Source organism: Oncorhynchus masou, chromosome 17, assembly GCF_036934945.1.
Source record: "Oncorhynchus masou masou isolate Uvic2021 chromosome 17, UVic_Omas_1.1, whole genome shotgun sequence".
Taxonomy (NCBI): domain Eukaryota; kingdom Metazoa; phylum Chordata; class Actinopteri; order Salmoniformes; family Salmonidae; genus Oncorhynchus; species Oncorhynchus masou.
The window spans coordinates 2,977,394-2,996,427 of NC_088228.1; the positions used below are offsets into that span (position 1 = coordinate 2,977,394).

The following is a 19,034-nucleotide window of genomic DNA, read 5'->3' on the forward strand; positions in this document are numbered from 1 at the left end:
GTCTTAGACCGCTGAACCAGGGTCTGTAGTGACTCCTCTAGCACTGAGATGCTTTAGACCTCTGAACCAGGGTCTGTAGTGACTCCTCTAACACTGAGATGCAGTGTCTTAGACCGCTGAACCAGGGTCTGTAGGGACGCCTCTAGCACTGAGATGCAGTGTCTTAGACCACTGAACCAGGGTCTGTAGTGACGCCTCTAGCACTGAGATGCAGTGTCTTAGACCGCTGAACCAGGGTCTGTAGTGACTCCTCTAGCACTGAGATGCTTTAGACCTCTGAACCAGGGTCTGTAGTGACTCCTCTAACACTGAGATGCAGTGTCTTAGACCGCTGAACCAGGGTCTGTAGGGACGCCTCTAGCACTGAGATGCAGTGTCTTAGACCACTGAACCAGGGTCTGTAGTGACGCCTCTAGCACTGAGATGCAGTGTCTTAGACCGCTGTACCAGGGTCTGTAGTGACTCCTCTAGCACTGAGATGCAGTGTCTTAGACCGCTGTACCACTTGGGAGCGTAAAGCCTGGTCCTCTCCCCTCCCTTATACTGTTATAACCCTGAAGTTCAAACAGTACAGTTTTTACCCCTGAGGTCCTGGTCAGCAAGAAGACTGGCCAGGTGTGTGTGTACTGTTATGCAGTGTCTTAGACCGCTGTACCACTTGGGAGCGTAAAGCCTGGTCCTCTCCCCTCCCTTATACTGTTATAACCCTGAAGTTCAAACAGTACAGTTTTTACCCCTGAGGTCCTGGCCAGGTGTGTGTGTACTGCTCTACTCCGATTGGCCATTGATCTTTATCCTCTATCAGACCAAGACTTCAGTCAAGTCCTCTCTAGTCATTTCCCTGACGTGTGCATTCAGTCAGTAATGGGTGATCAGAATGCGCTCAACAGGTGTGGGATGAAACGTCAACACCAAATAAAAGCCTATATTTGATGAGCTTGAGTGTGACGGGTTCGTGTCGTTGCAGATATGGGTGCTTGGCGCTGGCCAGACTGGATGAGGAAGTGAGGCTGAGTGAGAAGGAGATCACAGCTACCCAGGACTGCTGTTGGAGAGGACCTCTGGACAGGTGAGTGAGTGAGATGATTGCCCGACGAGCGAGACATGGGGAGGGAGATGACGAGATTGAGAGGGCGTTAACCCAGATAACTACTTCCAGTGCTGGTGCTAACCCGCTGCTAACCCGCTGCTAACCCGCTGCTAACCCGGGACTAACCCGGTGTTAACCCGCTGCTAACCCGGTGCTAACCCGCTGCTAACCCGGTGTTAACCCGCTGCTAACCCGCTGCTAACCCGGTGTTAACCCGCTGCTAACCCGGTGCTAACCCGCTGCTAACCCGGTGCTAACCCGCTGCTAACCCGCTGCTAACCCGCTGTTAACCCGGTGCTAACCGGTGCTAACCCGGTGCTAACCCGCTGCTAACCCGGTGTTAACCCGCTGCTAACCCGCTGCTAACCCGCTGCTAACCCGCTGCTAACCCGCTGCTAACCCGCTGCTAACCCGCTGCTAACCCGCTGCTAACCCGGTGCTAACCCGGTGCTAACCCGCTGCTAACCCGGTGTTAACCCGCTGCTAACCCGGTGCTAACCCGCTGCTAACCCGCTGTTAACCCGCTGCTAACCCGCTGCTAACCCGGTGTTAACCCTATATTAACAGGTTCCTGCAGCGTGTGTCAGGGTGGAGGTACCAGACTCATGGAGAACCACTTCCAGACAGAGGCCTTCAACCTGGATAAAGTGTTGGATGACTTTGAACAGAAGCAAGGTGAGTCAATTAACACATTTAACCAATTCATCAATCAATCCATCAACCCACCAATCAGATTCGCACTTACTATGCTGTGGTCCGATTTCTCCACCCTTCTCTCTATGTATGTTTAATAAGCAAAGCAGAGGAAATTTGTTTGTTGTAGGCAGCTCAATTCTGATCTTTAGGGCTGTTTACACAGGCAGCCAGATTCTAGGGCTGTGTTTAAATAGGCAGCTCAATTATGATCTTTTTCCACTAATTGGTCTTTTGACCCATTGGACCAGCGCTTTTGCCGAGAATTGGGTTGCCTGTGGAAACCCTAGATCAGAATCGGGCGGTCTGTTTAAACACGTCCTTGGTGTGTTAAGGCAGAGTGTAAGAGTGTTTTGTAAGACACACCGAGAGGGAACACAGGTTATTGAATGGATAATTAATGCCTCATGTATTTGGTTGTGTGTGTGTGACATTCACATTGTACGTTTTGAAAATGTTGTGGAGACGGACAGGACTTCCATAGTCATCGTACATTGTGTCTGTAGGACTGTTCAGTGTGTGTGTGGTGTGTGTGTGTCTGTGTGTGTGTGTCTATTTAAGGCAAGTGCAGAGAGCAACAGTGTAAGTTTGGAGCCATGCTGTGTTGAGGATTGGGTCTGTGATAATGAGAGATTGGGTTTCCTCCCAATTTGTTCCTTAAAGGTGACATGAATTATCACACACACACACAGTCGCTCGGCTGGTTGTGTGTGCCTGCCATGTCACGGTACAGAGAGCTCTGTGTTCAGGCTGTGGGTGATTATCTGGGAGTCCTCTGCCAGATCCAGCTTAGCAGATTAACTGTGTTTGTGTGTTCAGGAATGTGGACTCCTCCCAACATTCCAGACAGTATTCAAGTGTCAGGGAGAAACTGGGAGGGGGGGACGGCGGGGGAGGGGGGGACGGGGAGGGAGTTCTTGTCCATTTTCATCCCACTACCCTCCCAATACATCCCACTACCCTCCCAATACATCCCACTACCCTCCCAATACATCCCACCACCCTCCCAATTCATCCCACCACCCTCCCAATACATCCCACCACCCTCCCAATACATCCCACCACCCTCCCAATACATCCCACCACCCTCCCAATACATCCCACTACCCTCCCAATACATCCCACCACCCTCCCAATACATCCCACCACCCTCCCAATACATCCCATTCCAGCCTCGTTACTTCATTTCACCTTTCAGTAACAGGTTGTATTTGGTGGTTTAGTATTACATCCCTCTATCCTGTTGTCTTTAATGTCCTTTCCTGTTGTCTTTAATGCCCTTTCCTGTTGTCTCTGGTAATGCCCTTTCCTGTTGTCTCTGGTAATGCCCTTTCCTGTTGTCTCTGGTAATGCCCTTTCCTGTTGTCTCTGGTAATGCCCTTTCCTGTTGTCTCTGGTAATGCCCTTTCCTGTTGTCTCTGGTAATGCCCTTTCCTGTTGTCTCTGGTAATGCCCTTTCCTGTTGTCTCTGGTAATGCCCTTTCCTGTTGTCTCTGGTAATGCCCTTTCCTGTTGCCTCTGGTAATGCCCTTTCCTGTTGCCTCTGGTAATGCCCTTTCCTGTTGCCTCTGGTAATGCTCTTTCCTGTTGCCTCTGGTAATGCTCTTTCCTGTTTGATATCTCATGGACTCATCTATTTCCTGTTTGATATCTCATGGACTCATCTATTTCCTGTCCGGTGTTTCATTCTCCTCTCCCTCCCCAGATGAGACCGACAGTCCCAGTCTGTCTGATAAGTGGATTCAGATCCTGGCCCCTCCTGCCCCCCTATCTCCGAACCGTGCCCTGGCTTTGACCCCAGACCTCGGCCCCCTCCCCTTAAAGACCCCCCTGCCCCCTGACCCGTCATCCAGCAACCCCCAGGGGCCCAACGCCAAATGCCACCCCACCGCCGAGCCCCCACCCTGGGGAGAACTACCAGACTGCCATGCAGATATGCGGAGCGCTCCGCTCCCCCAGCCCAACATCGGCAAGCTGGTTGGGGTTGAGGTCTCGTCGGCCTCCTCTAGCCCCAATCCGTACCACCACGACTCCTCTATCAGCCCCTCTAGTCCAGCCAGCCCTACCCTCAACGGGCTCAGTGAAGATCCCTGCAAGGGGAAGCAGACATGGGTGACCCCTTTAGACCACCACCAGCCCCCCACACCCTCAGACCCACGTACTGATGCCCCTGTGGGGGAGAGGGGTGACGGAAGCTCCCACGTTAGTCACACACACTTGACCATTGAGGAGAGGCCTGGAGGGGTTGAGGCGATAGCAGAGAAGTTGAACTCCAAGCCAGAGACCGAGAGACCTGGTGCTTGGTCACCTATTCAGGACAGTGGTCGGGAGGAGGAGGACCGAGGGAGCAGGGAGGAGGAAGAGGAGGACCGAGGGAGCAGGGAGGAGGACCGAGGGAGCAGGGAGGAGGACCGAGGGAGCAGGGAGGAGGACCGAGGGAGCAGGGAGGAGGACCGAGGGAGCAGGGAGGAGGACCGAGGGAGCAGGGAGGAGGACCGAGGGAGCAGGGAGGAGGACCGAGGGAGCAGGGAGGAGGACCGAGGGAGCAGGGAGGAGGACCGAGGGAGCAGGGAGGAGGACCGAGGAGCAGGGAGGAGGACCGAGGGAGCAGGGAGGAGGAAGAGGAGGACCGAGGGAGCAGGGAGGAGGAAGAGGAGGACCGAGGGAGCAGGGAGGAGGACCGAGGGAGCAGGGAGGAGGACCGAGGGAGCAGGGAGGAGGACCGAGGGAGCAGGGAGGAGGACCAGTCTCTCCCCCCTCCTCCCTCCAAGGAGGACTCCGTGACAGAGGAGAAGGAGATGGAGGAGAGCAACCTAGAGAACGGAGGAGGAGGAGATAGCAGTGTTCCCTCCATACTGAACACTCGTCTGCAGCTGGTAAGTGCTTCGTTCGGTGGAGCACGTCCCAAACAACCGGTCAAACTCCAGATCCCCTGGCCGCTATCCGGACAGGACCAGAACCAACTATCACCTACCGTTAACACCACCGCCGTCTGCAAGAACAAGAACATTGAGAACCGCGCCGGTGACATGGAAACCATGGAAACTGGAACCGTCGTTGCCGGGGGTGACCCTGGTGGTTGTGTCGATGTTAACGTGGAGTTGCTAAACGGGTCGTCATCGTTGGGCCTGGTGCTGGAGTCCGAGAGCAGCCCGGACAATGACCTCCAGGCTGGGTGTCACCACCAGGGTGCTCTGCCCAGGAAACAGCTCTCCTCCCTGGGGGATGTGGCCCCCGTGTGGGTCCCTGACTCCAAGGCTCCAGTCTGTATGAAGTGTGAGATCCGCTTCACCTTCACCAAGAGGAGGCATCACTGCAGGGCCTGCGGAAAGGTGGGTGCAAAGTCTATCATAATATATTGAACCTTTATTTTGACAGGGAGTCAATGCTGAGACCAAGGTCTCTATTCCAGGTGAGCCCTGTTTAACACAACAATACACATTCAAATACATGTTGGTATACAGGAAAAGCAGACCCCAATCATAAACAGACACATTCTTCAGGAAATGCCTCCCAATTTTGGAGTGCTTGGGAGATCATTCCACACTGCAAGCAGATGAACCTAACACAGTGGAGATTAAAGGGACCTCCGGAGTCAGTCATCCCTGTGGGTCTGGTGACTCGTATGTCTATAATTTAACAATGAAGTAAAGTATGGCGGAAGTTTGCACACGAGGGCTTTATAAACAAACAGAGAGCAGTGCATTGATCTGAGACTTGAGGGCCAGCCTACCTTCTGATACAGAATGTAGTGATGTGTACTGAACCCATCTCCCGTAATAAAGTGTAGGGCACTATGGTAAACAATACAGGAGCAGCTCCGTTCTCTCGTGGACCGTGGCTCGGTTCTCTCGTGGACCGTGGCTCGGTTCTCTCGTGGACCGTGGCTCGGTTCTCTCGTGGACCGTGGCTCGGTTCTCTCGTGGACCGTGGCTCGGTTCTCTCGTGGACCGTGGCACTATAGTCTAAAGCCAGAAGGAATGTCGACTGAATGATTTGTTTTCTGATATTTAACTAAGTTATTTATTCCTATTAAATAAACCCATTAGAATTGTTGAAGCTGGGTTGTTCTAGGATAGCTGGGACAGGTCTGGACTGTTGTGGACAAACACTGTCTCAATTTCCCAAGGTCACACAGGCTCCCTCCCCCCTCCCTCAGCGGGAAGGGAAAGCTGTGAGATTTCATTACAAATGTGTGGATGAATTCAGTGTAGGAGTCGGGGGCGGAGTCGGGGGCGGGGCAGGGGCCAGGCTGGAGAGGAGAATGCTTAACTTTTAAGGTACAGTGGAGGTCGTGACCCGATCTCTCACATGGAGACACGAGATTCTCGCACTCCGGAGCAGGGTTAGGGTGTCAAATCAGGAAGTACACTGAAATTCCATTTGCAATTCTCTTCAATGTGTCTCCAGGTGTGATATAGTGTGTGTCTCTCTCTCTCTCTCTCTCTCCAGGTGTAATATAGTGTGTGTGTCTCTCTCTCAATTCAATTCAATTCAAGGGGCTTTATTGGCATGGGAAACATGTGTTAACATTGCCAAAGCAAGTAAGGTATATAATATATAAAGTGAAATAAACAATAAAAATTAACAGTAGACATCACACATACAGAAGTTTCTCTCCAGGTGTAATATAGTGTGTCTCTCTCTCTCTCTCTCTCTCTCCAGGTGTAATATTGTGTGTCTCTCTCTCCAGGTGTAATATAGAGTGTGTGTCTCTCTCTCTCTCTCTCTCCAGGTGTAATATAGTGTGTGTGTCTCTCTCTCTCTCTCCAGGTGTAATATAGTGTGTGTGTCTCTCTCTCTCTCTCTCTCTCTCCAGGTGTTATATAGTGTGTGTCTCTCTCTCTCTCTCCAGGTGTAATATAGTGTGTCTCTCTCTCTCTCTCTCTCTCTCCAGGTGTAATATAGTGTGTGTCTCTCTCTCTCTCTCTCTCTCTCCAGGTGTAATATAGTGTGTGTCTCTCTCTCTCTCTCTCCAGGTGTAATATAGAGTGTGTGTGTCTCTCTCTCTCTCTCCAGGTGTAATATAGAGTGTGTGTGTCTCTCTCTCTCTCCAGGTGTAATATAGAGTGTGTGTGTCTCTCTCTCCAGGTGTAATATTGTCTCTCTCTCTCTCCAGGTGTAATATTGTCTCTCTCTCTCTCCAGGTGTAATATAGAGTGTGTGTGTCTCTCTCTCCAGGTGTAATATAATTGAGTGTGTCTCTCTCCAGGTGTAATGTAATGGTGTGTCTCTCTCCAGGTGTAATATAATTGAGTGTGTGTCTCTCTCTCTCCAGGTGTAATATAATTGAGTGTGTCTCTCTCTGTCCAGGTGTAATGTAATGGTGTATGTGTGTCTCTCTCTCTCTCCAGGTGTAATGTAATGGTGTATGTGTGTCTCTCTCTCTCCAGGTGTAATGTAATGGTGTATGTGTGTCTCTCTCTCCAGGTGTAATGGTGTATGTGTGTCTCTCTCTCTCCAGATGTAATGGTGTATGTGTGTCTCTCTCTCTCCAGATGTAATGGTGTATGTGTGTCTCTCTCTGTCCAGGTGTAATGTAATGGTGTATGTGTGTCTCTCTCTCTCCAGGTGTAATGTAATGGTGTATGTGTGTCTCTCTCTCTCCAGGTGTAATGTAATGGTGTATGTGTGTCTCTCTCTCTCCAGGTGTAATGTAATGGTGTATGTGTGTCTCTCTCTCTCCAGGTGTAATGTAATGGTGTATGTGTGTCTCTCTCTCTCCAGGTGTAATGGTGTATGTGTGTCTCTCTCTCTCCAGATGTAATGGTGTATGTGTGTCTCTCTCTCTCCAGATGTAATGGTGTATGTGTGTCTCTCTCTGTCCAGGTGTAATGTAATGGTGTATGTGTGTCTCTCTCTCTCCAGGTGTAATGTAATGGTGTATGTGTGTCTCTCTCTCCAGGTGTAATGTAATGGTGTATGTGTGTCTCTCTCTCTCCAGGTGTAATGTAATGGTGTATGTGTGTCTCTCTCTCCAGGTGTAATGTAATGGTGTATGTGTGTCTCTCTCTCCCAGGTGTAATGGTGTATGTGTGTCTCTCTCTCTCCAGATGTAATGGTGTATGTGTGTCTCCCTCTCTCCAGATGTAATGGTGTATGTGTGTCTCTCTCTGTCCAGGTGTAATGTAATGGTGTATGTGTGTCTCTCTCTCTCCAGGTGTAATGTAATGGTGTATGTGTGTCTCTCTCTCTCCAGGTGTAATGTAATGGTGTATGTGTGTCTCTCTCTCTCCAGGTGTAATGTAATGGTGTATGTGTGTCTCTCTCTCCAGGTGTAATGGTGTATGTGTGTCTCTCTCTCTCCAGATGTAATGGTGTATGTGTGTCTCTCTCTCTCCAGATGTAATGGTGTATGTGTGTCTCTCTCTGTCCAGGTGTAATGTAATGGTGTATGTGTGTCTCTCTCTCCAGGTGTAATGTAATGGTGTATGTGTGTCTCTCTCTCTCCAGGTGTAATGTAATGGTGTATGTGTGTCTCTCTCTCTCCAGGTGTAATGTAATGGTGTATGTGTGTCTCTCTCTCCAGGTGTAATGTAATGGTGTATGTGTGTCTCTCTCTCCAGGTGTAATGGTGTATGTGTGTCTCTCTCTCTCCAGATGTAATGGTGTATGTGTGTCTCTCTCTCTCCAGATGTAATGGTGTATGTGTGTCTCTCTCTCTCCAGGTGTAATGGTGTATGTGTGTCTCTCTCTCTCCAGGTGTAATGTAATGGTGTATGTGTGTCTCTCTCTCTCCAGGTGTAATGTAATGGTGTATGTGTGTCTCTCTCTCTCCAGGTGTAATATAGTGTGTCTCTCTCTCTCTCCAGGTGTAATATAATTGAGTGTGTCTCTCTCCAGGTGTTCTGTGCTGCCTGCTGCAGCCTGAGGAGCAGACTGATTTACATGGACAGGAAGGAGGCCAGAGTCTGTATCACCTGTCACTCTGCCCTACTGAGTGGTGAGTCACTAATACTACAGATCTCGGATCAGCTAACTCCATCCCATTCCTGACCTGAACCAATAGGATGTTAACACAATACTGATCCAAGATCTGTGTTTAGAATCAACTTCATCTATATCCTACTTCAATATCTTTGCAGTCACTTTGGTTTGGTCTAATTACATTTTTAGGTAAAGCTCTTGGCCCTAGTTGTAAGGTGTGGAAACTCCTGGTCCTAGTTGTAAGGTGTGGAAAAACTCCGGGCCCTAGTTAGTCTACTTACTTAACTTCCTGTCAGTTAAATTCCTATACATATCCTCATCATAAATATCTCAAATCAAATTGGGCTTTAATTGAATCGTTTATCTCACTATATCAATTTTCATTCAATATCTCACTATCAGTCCTGTGTGTGTGTGTGTGTGTGTGTGTGTGTGTGTATATATCCTTATCTCACAATATCAATATAGATCCTACATCGCCCTGTATTGATCCTGTCTCCGTACATTGATCCTATATCTCGATTGATTCTATATTAATCCTATATCGCCCTATATTGATTATATACAGTATATATCTCCCTGTATTGATCTTGATCCTTTTATTGCTCTATATTGATCCTATATCACCCTATATAGATTTTATATATCAATATATCTATAGCTCTCCCTGTATTGATCCTGGTCCTGTATTGATCCTATATCGCCGTCTCCATTTTCCCCCAGGTCATTCGTGGGGGGGTATGTGTGGTGGGTCTAACCAGAGTCCTAACAACCCAGCAGAGTACTGCAGGACCATCCCACCTCTGCAGCAGATCCGCTCAGAGGGTAAAAACCTTCTCCATTCCCCATCTAGACACCAGAGGCCTGTTCATTAGGCACCAAACGGGGAAAAACAACTGACTGGAACAGGGAGGGAGAACCTGACCTTACCCAATAAGAAATGTTCCGTTGCAGAAACGTTTTGCTGTGGTGTGCACTCATGAATACGACCCTGTATAACCTCTACCATAGAACAACGGGCACATCTTTCTGTTCCCTTTCCTCTTAATGACCTCTTCTCCTTTTTCACATATAGGACGAGTTTTCATTCTAGTTGCTTTCTTTTTCATAATAGTTTTGTTTTATGTAACCTGTGTGTGTGTGGGTGGGTCTGTGTGTGTGTGGGTCTGTGTGTGTGTGGGTCTGTGTGTGTGTGTGTGGGTCTGTGTCACAGGGTCCACAGGTTTCCACCCGCGGGAGCGGAGGAGGGTGCGGTTTGCAGATGGAATCTTGCCCAATGGGGAAGCAGCGGAATCCCCCAAGCTCCCTGCCCTCAGCCCCGCCCCCTCGCAAACATTGGCTGTCTCAGTGTTCCAACAAATCCTTCACTTCTGATTTGCGAGAGGTACAGTTGGCACCAAAGGTCAAAAGATCACGTCTTACAGTTTGTTCAAGAGGAATTTTAAGCAAAAGTCTAGCATCTACTGTTTTCTAATTGATATTCTGAGGTTGGTTTATAGTCCTGCTTGTCAGGTGCTGGGTGAGCATTGACTAACTGACTAGGAGGAAACACGCCTGGACAAGTTGAGCCTGGATCGACTTTAGCATTTCTAAAATGAAACGCCTTTTCTCATACAGACGGTTTCCCCATCATCAGCAGTGAAGTGAAACCAGAAGAAAGTTGTTTAGTTGTTGACGTTTGTCTGCACCTCGGCATGCCTGGTAGAGTAGCAGCAGGTTAGGTGACTCACCACTCAGCTTGTCTGTAAGACGAGCCTTTTTAATGCCTTTCTGTCTGTATTGATCTGACTCATCCAAAATGGCTGTATCTTATAACACACACCTCTCTAAATTGTTCACCGTGAATATGAAGGGTTGTCTACCAATTACAAATTTAATCAGCCTTCTACAATTCTCCACACCTGTTTTTCTGTACTTAAACCCTCTCCTCCTCCCTCCAGGCGTTGTCCCCTGCCCCTGCAGCCCCAGTGGGAAGCCCTGTAGGCAGCTCCATCAGTCTAATTCCGGAGGACGGACTTCCTCCCATCCTCATCTCAACCGGAGTTAAAGGAGGTGTGAGGGGACACAGCACAGGTGCTTAACCCCCCCCATCCTCTCTGTCGGTCACACCTTAACCCCCCCCATCCTCTCTGTTGATCGCACCTTAACCCCCCCCATCCTCTCTGTCGATCGCACTTTAACCCCCCATCCTCTCTGTCGATCGCACCTTAACCCCTCATCCTCACTGTCGATCACACCTTAACCCGGCAGGGTAGCCTCGTGGTTAGAGCGTTGGACTAGTAACCGAAAGGTTGCAAGTTCAAATCCCGAGCTGACAAGGTACAAATCTGTCGTTCTGCCCTTGAACAAGGCAGTTAACCCACTGTTCCTAGGCCAACATTGAAAATAAGAATTTGTTCTTAACTGACTTGCCTTAAATAAAGGTAAAAAAATAAAATTAAAATAAAAACCCCTCATCCTCTCTGTCGATCTCACCTTAACCCCTCATCCTCTCTGTCGACCGCGCCTCAACCCCCCTCATCCTCTCTGTCGACCGCGCCTCAACCCCCCTCATCCTCTCTGTCGACCGCGCCTCAACCCCCTCATCCTCTCTGTCGACCGCGCCTCAACCCCCCTCATCCTCTCTGTCGACCGCGCCTCAACCCCCCTATCCTCTCTGTCGACCGCGCCTCAACCCCCCCCCCATCCTCTCTGTCGATCGCGCCTCCAACCCCCATCCTCTCTGTCGATCGCGCCTCCAACCCCCCCCATCCTCTCTGTCGATCGTGCCTCCAACCCCCCCCCATCCTCTGTCGATCGCACCTCCAACCCCCCTCCCATCCTCTCTGAATAGGGAAAGGAACCCAGTGTGTTGTTTTTCCACCAGCATCACCACCCTCAGACTATACGGTGGAGGAGCGTCCCTCTGAGATGGTTCTGATACAGCAGCTGGAGGAGGCAGGTCCTGACCCCCTGGTGTTTGTGCTCAACGCTAACCTGCTGGCCATGGTCAAACTGGTCAACTGTGAGTCTCATAACTCCTTCCAGCTCCAACTAGCTACACATGTATCGTTTCATATACTGTAGATGTGATAATGCCAGTTTATTCTGACATCACTCTGAGGATCTTGTCTGGTTTCTTTTTCCTCACACTAGTAGAGAAGTAAATATATCATTGAGAGAATATATTTAACCCCCCCCAATATCATCCCACAGTAATATCACTCATTACCTGAATCACATTCTGCGTTCTATTGTAGAATTATTTTGTTTTCTAACCTTCTCTCGGCTCTCCCTTCCTGTAGACGTAAACAGGAAGTGTTGGTACGTGACCACTAAGGGGATGCATGCAGTGGGCCAGGCTGAGGTGGTAGTGCTGCTGCAGTGTCTACCTGACGAGAAGAGCATCCCCAAAGACCTCTTCAGCCACTTTGTACAGCTCTACCAGGAGGCCCTCACAGGTTAGTTTAACCTACCTCCACCAGGAGGCCCTCACAGGTTAGTTTAACCAACCTCCACCAGGAGGCCCTCACAGGTTAGTGTAACCTACCTCCACCAGGAGGCCCTCACAGGTTAGTGTAACCTACCTCCACCAGGAGGCCCTCACAGGTTAGTGTAACCTACCTCCACCAGGAGGCCCTCACAGGTTAGTGTAACACCTACTCATTCAAGGGTTTTTCTTTGTTTTTACTATATTCTACATTGTAGAATAATAGTTGAGACATCAACACTGTGAAATAACACATATGGAATCATGTACTAACCAAAATGGTGTAAAACAAATCAAAATATATTTGAGATTCTTCAAAGTAGCCACCCTTTGCCTTGATGACAGCTTTGTACACTCTTGGCATTCTCTCAACCAGCTGCACCTGGAATGCTTTTCCAACATATGCTGAGCACTTGTTGGCTGCTTTTCCTTCACTTGCGGCCCAACTCATCTCAAATGGGTTGATGTTGGGTGATTGTGGAGGCCAGGTCACCTGATGCAGCACTTCATCACTCCTTCTTGGAAAATAGCCCCTTACATGCTGACCAGACCGGACACGTCGCGTGCGCAAGCGTTGCAAAATAAATTTAGAAATCTGTTATTTATTACACCCACATTGCTCGCGCCAACGAGCGTCTGCGTTGCAAAGGGCTAAAATAGAAGTTCTATCAGTTCTATTTCTGACGCAGATCGTGCTGCAAGTCCTGCCTCTCCCATCACCTCATTGGTTTATAGAAGCAGGTACCCACATGCCATCTCCTCATTGGTTATACCCATGTGGGTGACTGAAAGACTAACTGTTTTGCCGGTAGTTGTGGTAATACAATGAAAGGAGGAAGGAGGAGTGATGACTAGAAACGATTGGTTGGCCGTTTTATGTGTGGATTAATTGTTGGAGTAGAGGTCCTTGTTTATTTCAGGTAAAATAACAACTCAATGTTTATATCCCAGCAAGCTAGCTAAATCGGTTAACTTAGCTTGCACAAATTGCCATACATGTTTAATGATTTTTGACCTGTCCCCAAATTAATGTCATTGGTTCAGTTTGTTTTGATATTTTACCCTGCGTGTCGTGATCACGTTTGGTGCATGATGGCGCACGCGCAGCCGGTTTGGGTACCGTGTTACACAGCCTGGAGGTGTGTTGGGTCATTGTCCGGTTGAAAAACAAATTTTAGTCCCAGTAAGCCCAAACCAGATGGGATGGTGTATCACTGCAGAATGCTGTGGGAGCCATGCTGGTTAAGTGTGCCTTGAATTTTAAATAAATCAGACTGTCACCAGCAAATCACCCCCACACTCACACCTCCTCCTCCTCCATGCTTCACGGTGGGAAATACACATGTGGAGATCATCCGTTCACCCACATCGCGTCTCACAAAGACACGGCGGTTGGAACCACAAATCTCAAATTTCCACCGGTCTAATGTCCATTACTCATGTTTCTTGGCCCAAGCAAGTCTCTTCTTATTATTGGTGTCCTTTAGAAGTGGTTTCTTTGCAGCAATTCAACCATGAAGGCCTGATTCACACAGTCTCCTCTGAATAGTTGATGTTGAGATGTGTCTGTTACTTGAACTCTGAAGCATTTATTTGGGCTGCAATTTCTGAGGCTGGTAAATCTAATGAACTAATCCTCTGCAGCTGAGGTAACTCTGGGTCTTACTTTCCTGTGGTGGTCCTCATGAGAGTCAGTTTCATCATAGCGCTTGATAGTTTTTGAAGAAACTTTCAAAGTTATAGAAATGTTCAGGCTTGACTGAAGTGGGGGACTTAAAGTAATGGACTGTTTCCCTTTGCTTACTTGAACTTTTCTCGCCATAATATGGACTTGGTCTTTTAACAAATAGGGATATCTTCTGTCCCTACCTTGACACAACACAACTGATTGGCTCAAACGCATTAAGAAGGAAGGAAATTCCACAAATGAACTTAACAAGTGTGGTGGTTAATTTCTTTACTGTGAAATGAGGAGAGACAAACCTTATCACGCAAGTCAGAGTTATATGAAAACTAAATCTTTCTTCACTTACGATAATGATGGCTGGTCGAATCACCCTCAGATGATTCGTTGAGAGCCCCGCAACAAAAGTACAAAGGTCTTTTAGAGCAAAGATACACCCCCTTCAGTCTACATGACAAACAACAGATGTATGGAATGAGTCACAATGTTAAGATTTTGTATGAAAGATACTCTCTGCTGTGAATTATAAGTATCTGCTGTAAAAACCGTTATCTTTGTGTAGAGACCAAGGTCTGGCCCTGGGGTCATCTTTCCCTGGTACCATATAGAACAGAAACATTCACTCATACTCTGGAATATGGTCTTTTTAGGTTTTATCACAAAAGACATCAGAAATATCCTGTCAGTGTTCTCCCAGAGGTCCATCCTCAGAGTTCACACAGATGAGCGTTCTAACAACCCTTTATTCTGTTGCATAAAACAACAATTTAATGCAATAAAAGCATTATAACATAATCTTGTAATTGCCACCATACAAGGCGCACCTGTTAATTGAAATGCATTCCAGGTGACTACCACATGAAGCTGGTTGAGAGAATGAAAACGGTGTGCAAAGCTGTCAAGGCAAAGGCTGGCTTTTTGAATAATCTCAAATATATTAGTATGTGTTCAACACTTTTTTTGGTTACTACATGGTTCCATATGTGTAATTTCATAGTTTAGATGTCTTCACTATTATTCTACAATGTAGAAAATAGTAAAAATAAATAAAAACCCTTGAATGAGTAGGTGTTCTAAAACTTTTGACTGGTACTGTATATACACCTCTACTGGAGTGGTTGAGATGGATTTGTACATATAGTGACTAGTGGTAGGAGATTAAAATGTTGTTGTTTTTTAGCTAGAAAACTCCGTTAAGAACAAATTCTTATTCATAACTGCCTACCTCGGTCAAACCCTTCCCTAACCCAGATGACGCTGGGCCAATTGTGCACTGCCCCATGGGACTCCCGATTATTTCTGGCTGTGATACAGCCCGTGATCGAACCCGGGTCTGTAGTGACGCCGTTAGTACTGCGGCGCAGTGCCTTAGACCGCTGCGCCACTCATATAAACGGGGCTATGCAGTGGCTGGTAGGTGGCTATGCAGTGGCTGGTAGGTGGCTATGCAGTGGCTGGTAGGTGGCTATGCAGTGGCTGGTAGGTGGCTATGCATGTAAAATGTCCTCTTTACTGCCTGCTGCTGTAGTGATGGTGAGGCTCGACCTCGTCACTAAATGTAGGTCAAATATCCTGTAGTGTCATGCCAAGGTTACCTGACTGCGTCCATGTTGGCGCCCCCGTTCCCCGTGTTGGCGCCCCCGTTCCCCGTGTTGGCGCCCCCGTTCCCCATGTTGCAAATCTAAGGTTGCACGTGCCCTTGTGCCTAGGTGCCCCCCCTAGGGGCATGACGCCTCTGGGAGTGCCTTGTGCCCCCCCCTAGGGGCATGACGCCTCTGGGAGTGCCTTGTGCCTCACCCCTAGGGGCATGACGCCTCTGGGAGTGCCTTGTGCCCCCCCCTAGGGGCATGACGCCTCTGGGAGTGCCTTGTGCCCCCCCCTAGGGGCATGACGCCTCTGGGAGTGCCTTGTGCCCCCCCCCCCCTAGGGGCATGACGCCTCTGGGAGTGCCTTGTGCCCCCCTAGGGGCATGACGCCTCTGGGAGTGCCTTGTGCCCCCCTAGGGGCATGACGCCTCTGGGAGTGCCTTGTGCCTCACCAATAGGGGCATGACGCCTCTGGGAGTGCCTTGTGCCCCCCCCTAGGGGCATGACGCCTCTGGGATTGCCTTGTGCCCCCCCCCTAGGGGCATGACGCCTCTGTGTGCCTAGTGCCCCCCTAGGGGCATGACGCTTCTGGGTGTGCCTAGTGCCCCCTAGGGACTTGACGCCTCTGGGAGTGCCTAGTTCCCCCCCCCCCCCCTAGGGGCATGACGCCTCTGGGAGTGTCTTGTGCCTTAATTATAACAGTTCTCGTGTTGTGTATGATCAAAAGCAGGGCTGTCCAACCCTGTTCCTGGAGAGAGACCCTCCTGTAGGTTTTAACACCAACCCTGTTCCTGGAGAGAGACCCTCCTGTATGTTTTCTGTCCAACCCTTACGGAACATACCTGATTCAGCTAGTTAACATTTTGGTGAGCAGCATGAAATTGAACCTACAGGATGGCAGCTCTTCAGTTGGGCAGCCCTGACCAGTAGCTTTTATTTCATATTTTACAACTGGGGAGATGAAGCCTGTATGTTGGTGGCATTATACTGTATGTGGGCTGGCTTGAATATCTCGGAGATGAGAGGGCTGGTCAATAGGTTGATGAAGCCTGTGCTAGTTGGTACTAGATACTGTACGTCTAATGTACAGTCAGTTGGTGACTTGCTGTTATATTTTGCATGTATTGAGTAAAAGCAGAGTCCTCTGTCTTGCTGTTAGAGTGTATTAAGCTCTAAGCTTCTCACATGGAATTATGCTGAGGAACCAAGTTTCGTTTTCATCAAATCTGCTGCCTGCAGGGGATTCAAAAGAACAGTTGATGTCCTTCCTCTCAACTCTTCCTCTTCACTGATCCTCTCCCTCCTATCCTCTCTGCTTTTCTCCTCTCTTTCTTTCCTCTTCTCTCCACTTCACTGATCCTCTCTCCCTCCTATCCTCTCTGCTCTTCTCCTCTCTTCCTCTTCTCTTCACTGATCCTCTCTCCCTCCTCTCCTCTCTGCTCTTCTCCTCTCTCCCTCCTCTCCTCTTCACTGATCCTCTCTCCCTCCTCTCCTCTCTTCCTCTCCTCTCTTCCTCTCCTCTTCACTGATCCTCTCTCCCTCCTATCCTCTCTGCTCTTCTCCTCCATTGAAGCTGTGAGCTCTGTACTCACTCCTTAATTGCTAAATAAGTTTTTATTTAAAAAATATATTTTAGCCATTTTTTTCTCCGCAATTTCGTGATATCCAATTGGAAGTTACAATCTTGTCTCATCGCTGCAACTCCCCCAACGGACTCGAGAGAGAGGCAAAGGTCAAGAGCCGTGACCTGCTAAGCTGCACTGCTTCTTGATACAATGCCCACTTAACCCGGAAGCCAGCCGCACCAATGTCTCGGAGAAAACATCTTCCAACAGATGACTGAAGTCAGCTTGCAGGCGCCCGGCCCACCACAAGGAGTCGCTAGTGCACGATGAGCCAAGAAAAACCCTCCCCTAACTCAAACAATGCTGCGCCATATAAATGCGTTTAACACTTACTCTTCTAGCCCCTCCCCTCCCTCTCCTCTCCTACTGGGCCATTCGTTCTTCACCTCTCCTCCTCCTTCGCTTATTCTCCTCCTCCCCTCCAGGTAATGTCCTGACCCACCTGGGCCTCTCCTCCCTCCCCGTCTTCCATCCAGGTAACGTGTTTCTCTCTCCAGGTAACGTCCTGACCCACCTGGGCCATTCGTTCTGCACCCAGAGTTTCCTGGGCAGCAGGGAGCATGGAGGATTCCTCTACGTCTCCCCATCCTTCCAGTCCCTCCAGGACCTGATGCTCCCCAACCCCCCCTACCTGTTTGGGGTGTTGCTGCAGAAGTGGGAGACCCCCTGGGCCAAGGTGTTCCCCATCAGACTCATGCTGCGGCTGGGTGCAGAGTACAGATGTGAGTACGGAGGGTTGGGTTGGCTTTGGGATGGGTAGTGTTTGGGATGGGTAGTGTTTGGGATGGGTAGGGGCTGGGATGGGTAGGGTTAGCTTTGGGATGGGTAGGGTTAGCTTTGGGATGGGTAGGGTTAGCTTTGGGATGGGTAGGGTTAGCTTTGGGATGGGTAGGGTTAGCTTTGGGATGGGTAGGGTTAGCTTTGGGATGGGTAGGGTTAGCTTTGGGATGGGTAGGGTTGGGTAGGGATGGGTTGGCTTTGGGATGGGTTGGCTTTGGGATGGGTTGGCTTTGGGATGGGTTGGCTTTGGGATGGGTTGGCTTTGGGATGGGTTGGCTTTGGGATGGGTTGGCTTTGGGATGGGTTGGCTATGGGATGGGTTTGGGATGGGTTGGCTTTGGGATGGGTTTGGGATGGGTTGGGTTTGGGATGGGTTGGCTTTGGGATGGGTTGGCTTTGGGATGGGTTGGCTTTGGGATGGGTTGGCTTTGGGATGGGTTGGCTTTGGAATGGGTTGGGGATGGGATGGGTTGGCTTTGGAATGGGTTGGGGATGGGTTGGCTTTGGGATGGGTTTGGGATGGTTTGGCTTTGGGATGGGTTTGGGATGGGTTGGCTTTGGGATGGGTTGGCTTTGGGATGGGTTGGCTTTGGGATGGGTTTGGGATGGGTTGGCTTTGGGATGGGTTGGCTTTGGGATGGGTTGGCTTTGGGATGGGTTTGGGATGGGTTAGCTTTGGGTTAGCTATGGGTTGGTTTGGGGAATTTAATTTTTTTTTTTTTTTTAAATTGAGCGGCAATTTGTAATGTTCTGGCAACTCTGTAATTGTTCAGTTTCTAAAAGGTTTTCATGCCCTACTGAACCTGCTGGTTTTGTGTTTCAGTCTACCCCTGCCCTCTGTTCAGTGTGCGGTTCAGAAAACCCCTGTTTGGAGAGGCAGGGCACACCATCATGACCCTGCTGGTGGTAAGAATCATGGCGTCACTACTTCAGTATCACCCACAGATCTGGGACCAGGCGTACGTATTTAAAATGTGCTATTATGTTATTACTCTGCAGGACTTCTGTAACTACCCGTACGCACGTTGCCCGCGGTTAGGGCTGTGGCGGTCATGACATTTTGTCAGACGGTTATTGGCATGCAAATAGCTGCTAGTCTCACGGTAACTGACCCGTTAATTAACATAAACACATTCAGCATCTCCTGGCTTCCACATAGCCTCCAAGACACTGATGCAAA

At 49.2% G+C, this 19,034-nt stretch overlaps 1 protein-coding gene across 1 annotated transcript in view; it reads left to right on the top strand.

The window, feature by feature from the left end:
- The first annotated feature begins 613 nt into the window (after positions 1-613).
- The window catches only part of LOC135558082 (zinc finger FYVE domain-containing protein 9-like), a 37,423-nt gene continuing 19,002 nt past the window's right edge, over positions 614-19,034 (top strand). The window contains 13 exon segments of the mRNA XM_064991831.1: positions 614-1,069; positions 1,658-1,765; positions 3,489-4,357; positions 4,426-5,115; positions 8,627-8,726; positions 9,434-9,535; positions 9,924-10,006; positions 10,008-10,094; positions 10,651-10,783; positions 11,577-11,714; positions 11,995-12,150; positions 17,572-17,796; positions 18,678-18,760. Coding sequence (XP_064847903.1) covers positions 1,696-1,765; positions 3,489-4,357; positions 4,426-5,115; positions 8,627-8,726; positions 9,434-9,535; positions 9,924-10,006; positions 10,008-10,094; positions 10,651-10,783; positions 11,577-11,714; positions 11,995-12,150; positions 17,572-17,796; positions 18,678-18,760 — 2,736 coding nt within the window. The 5' untranslated portion in view covers positions 614-1,069; positions 1,658-1,695.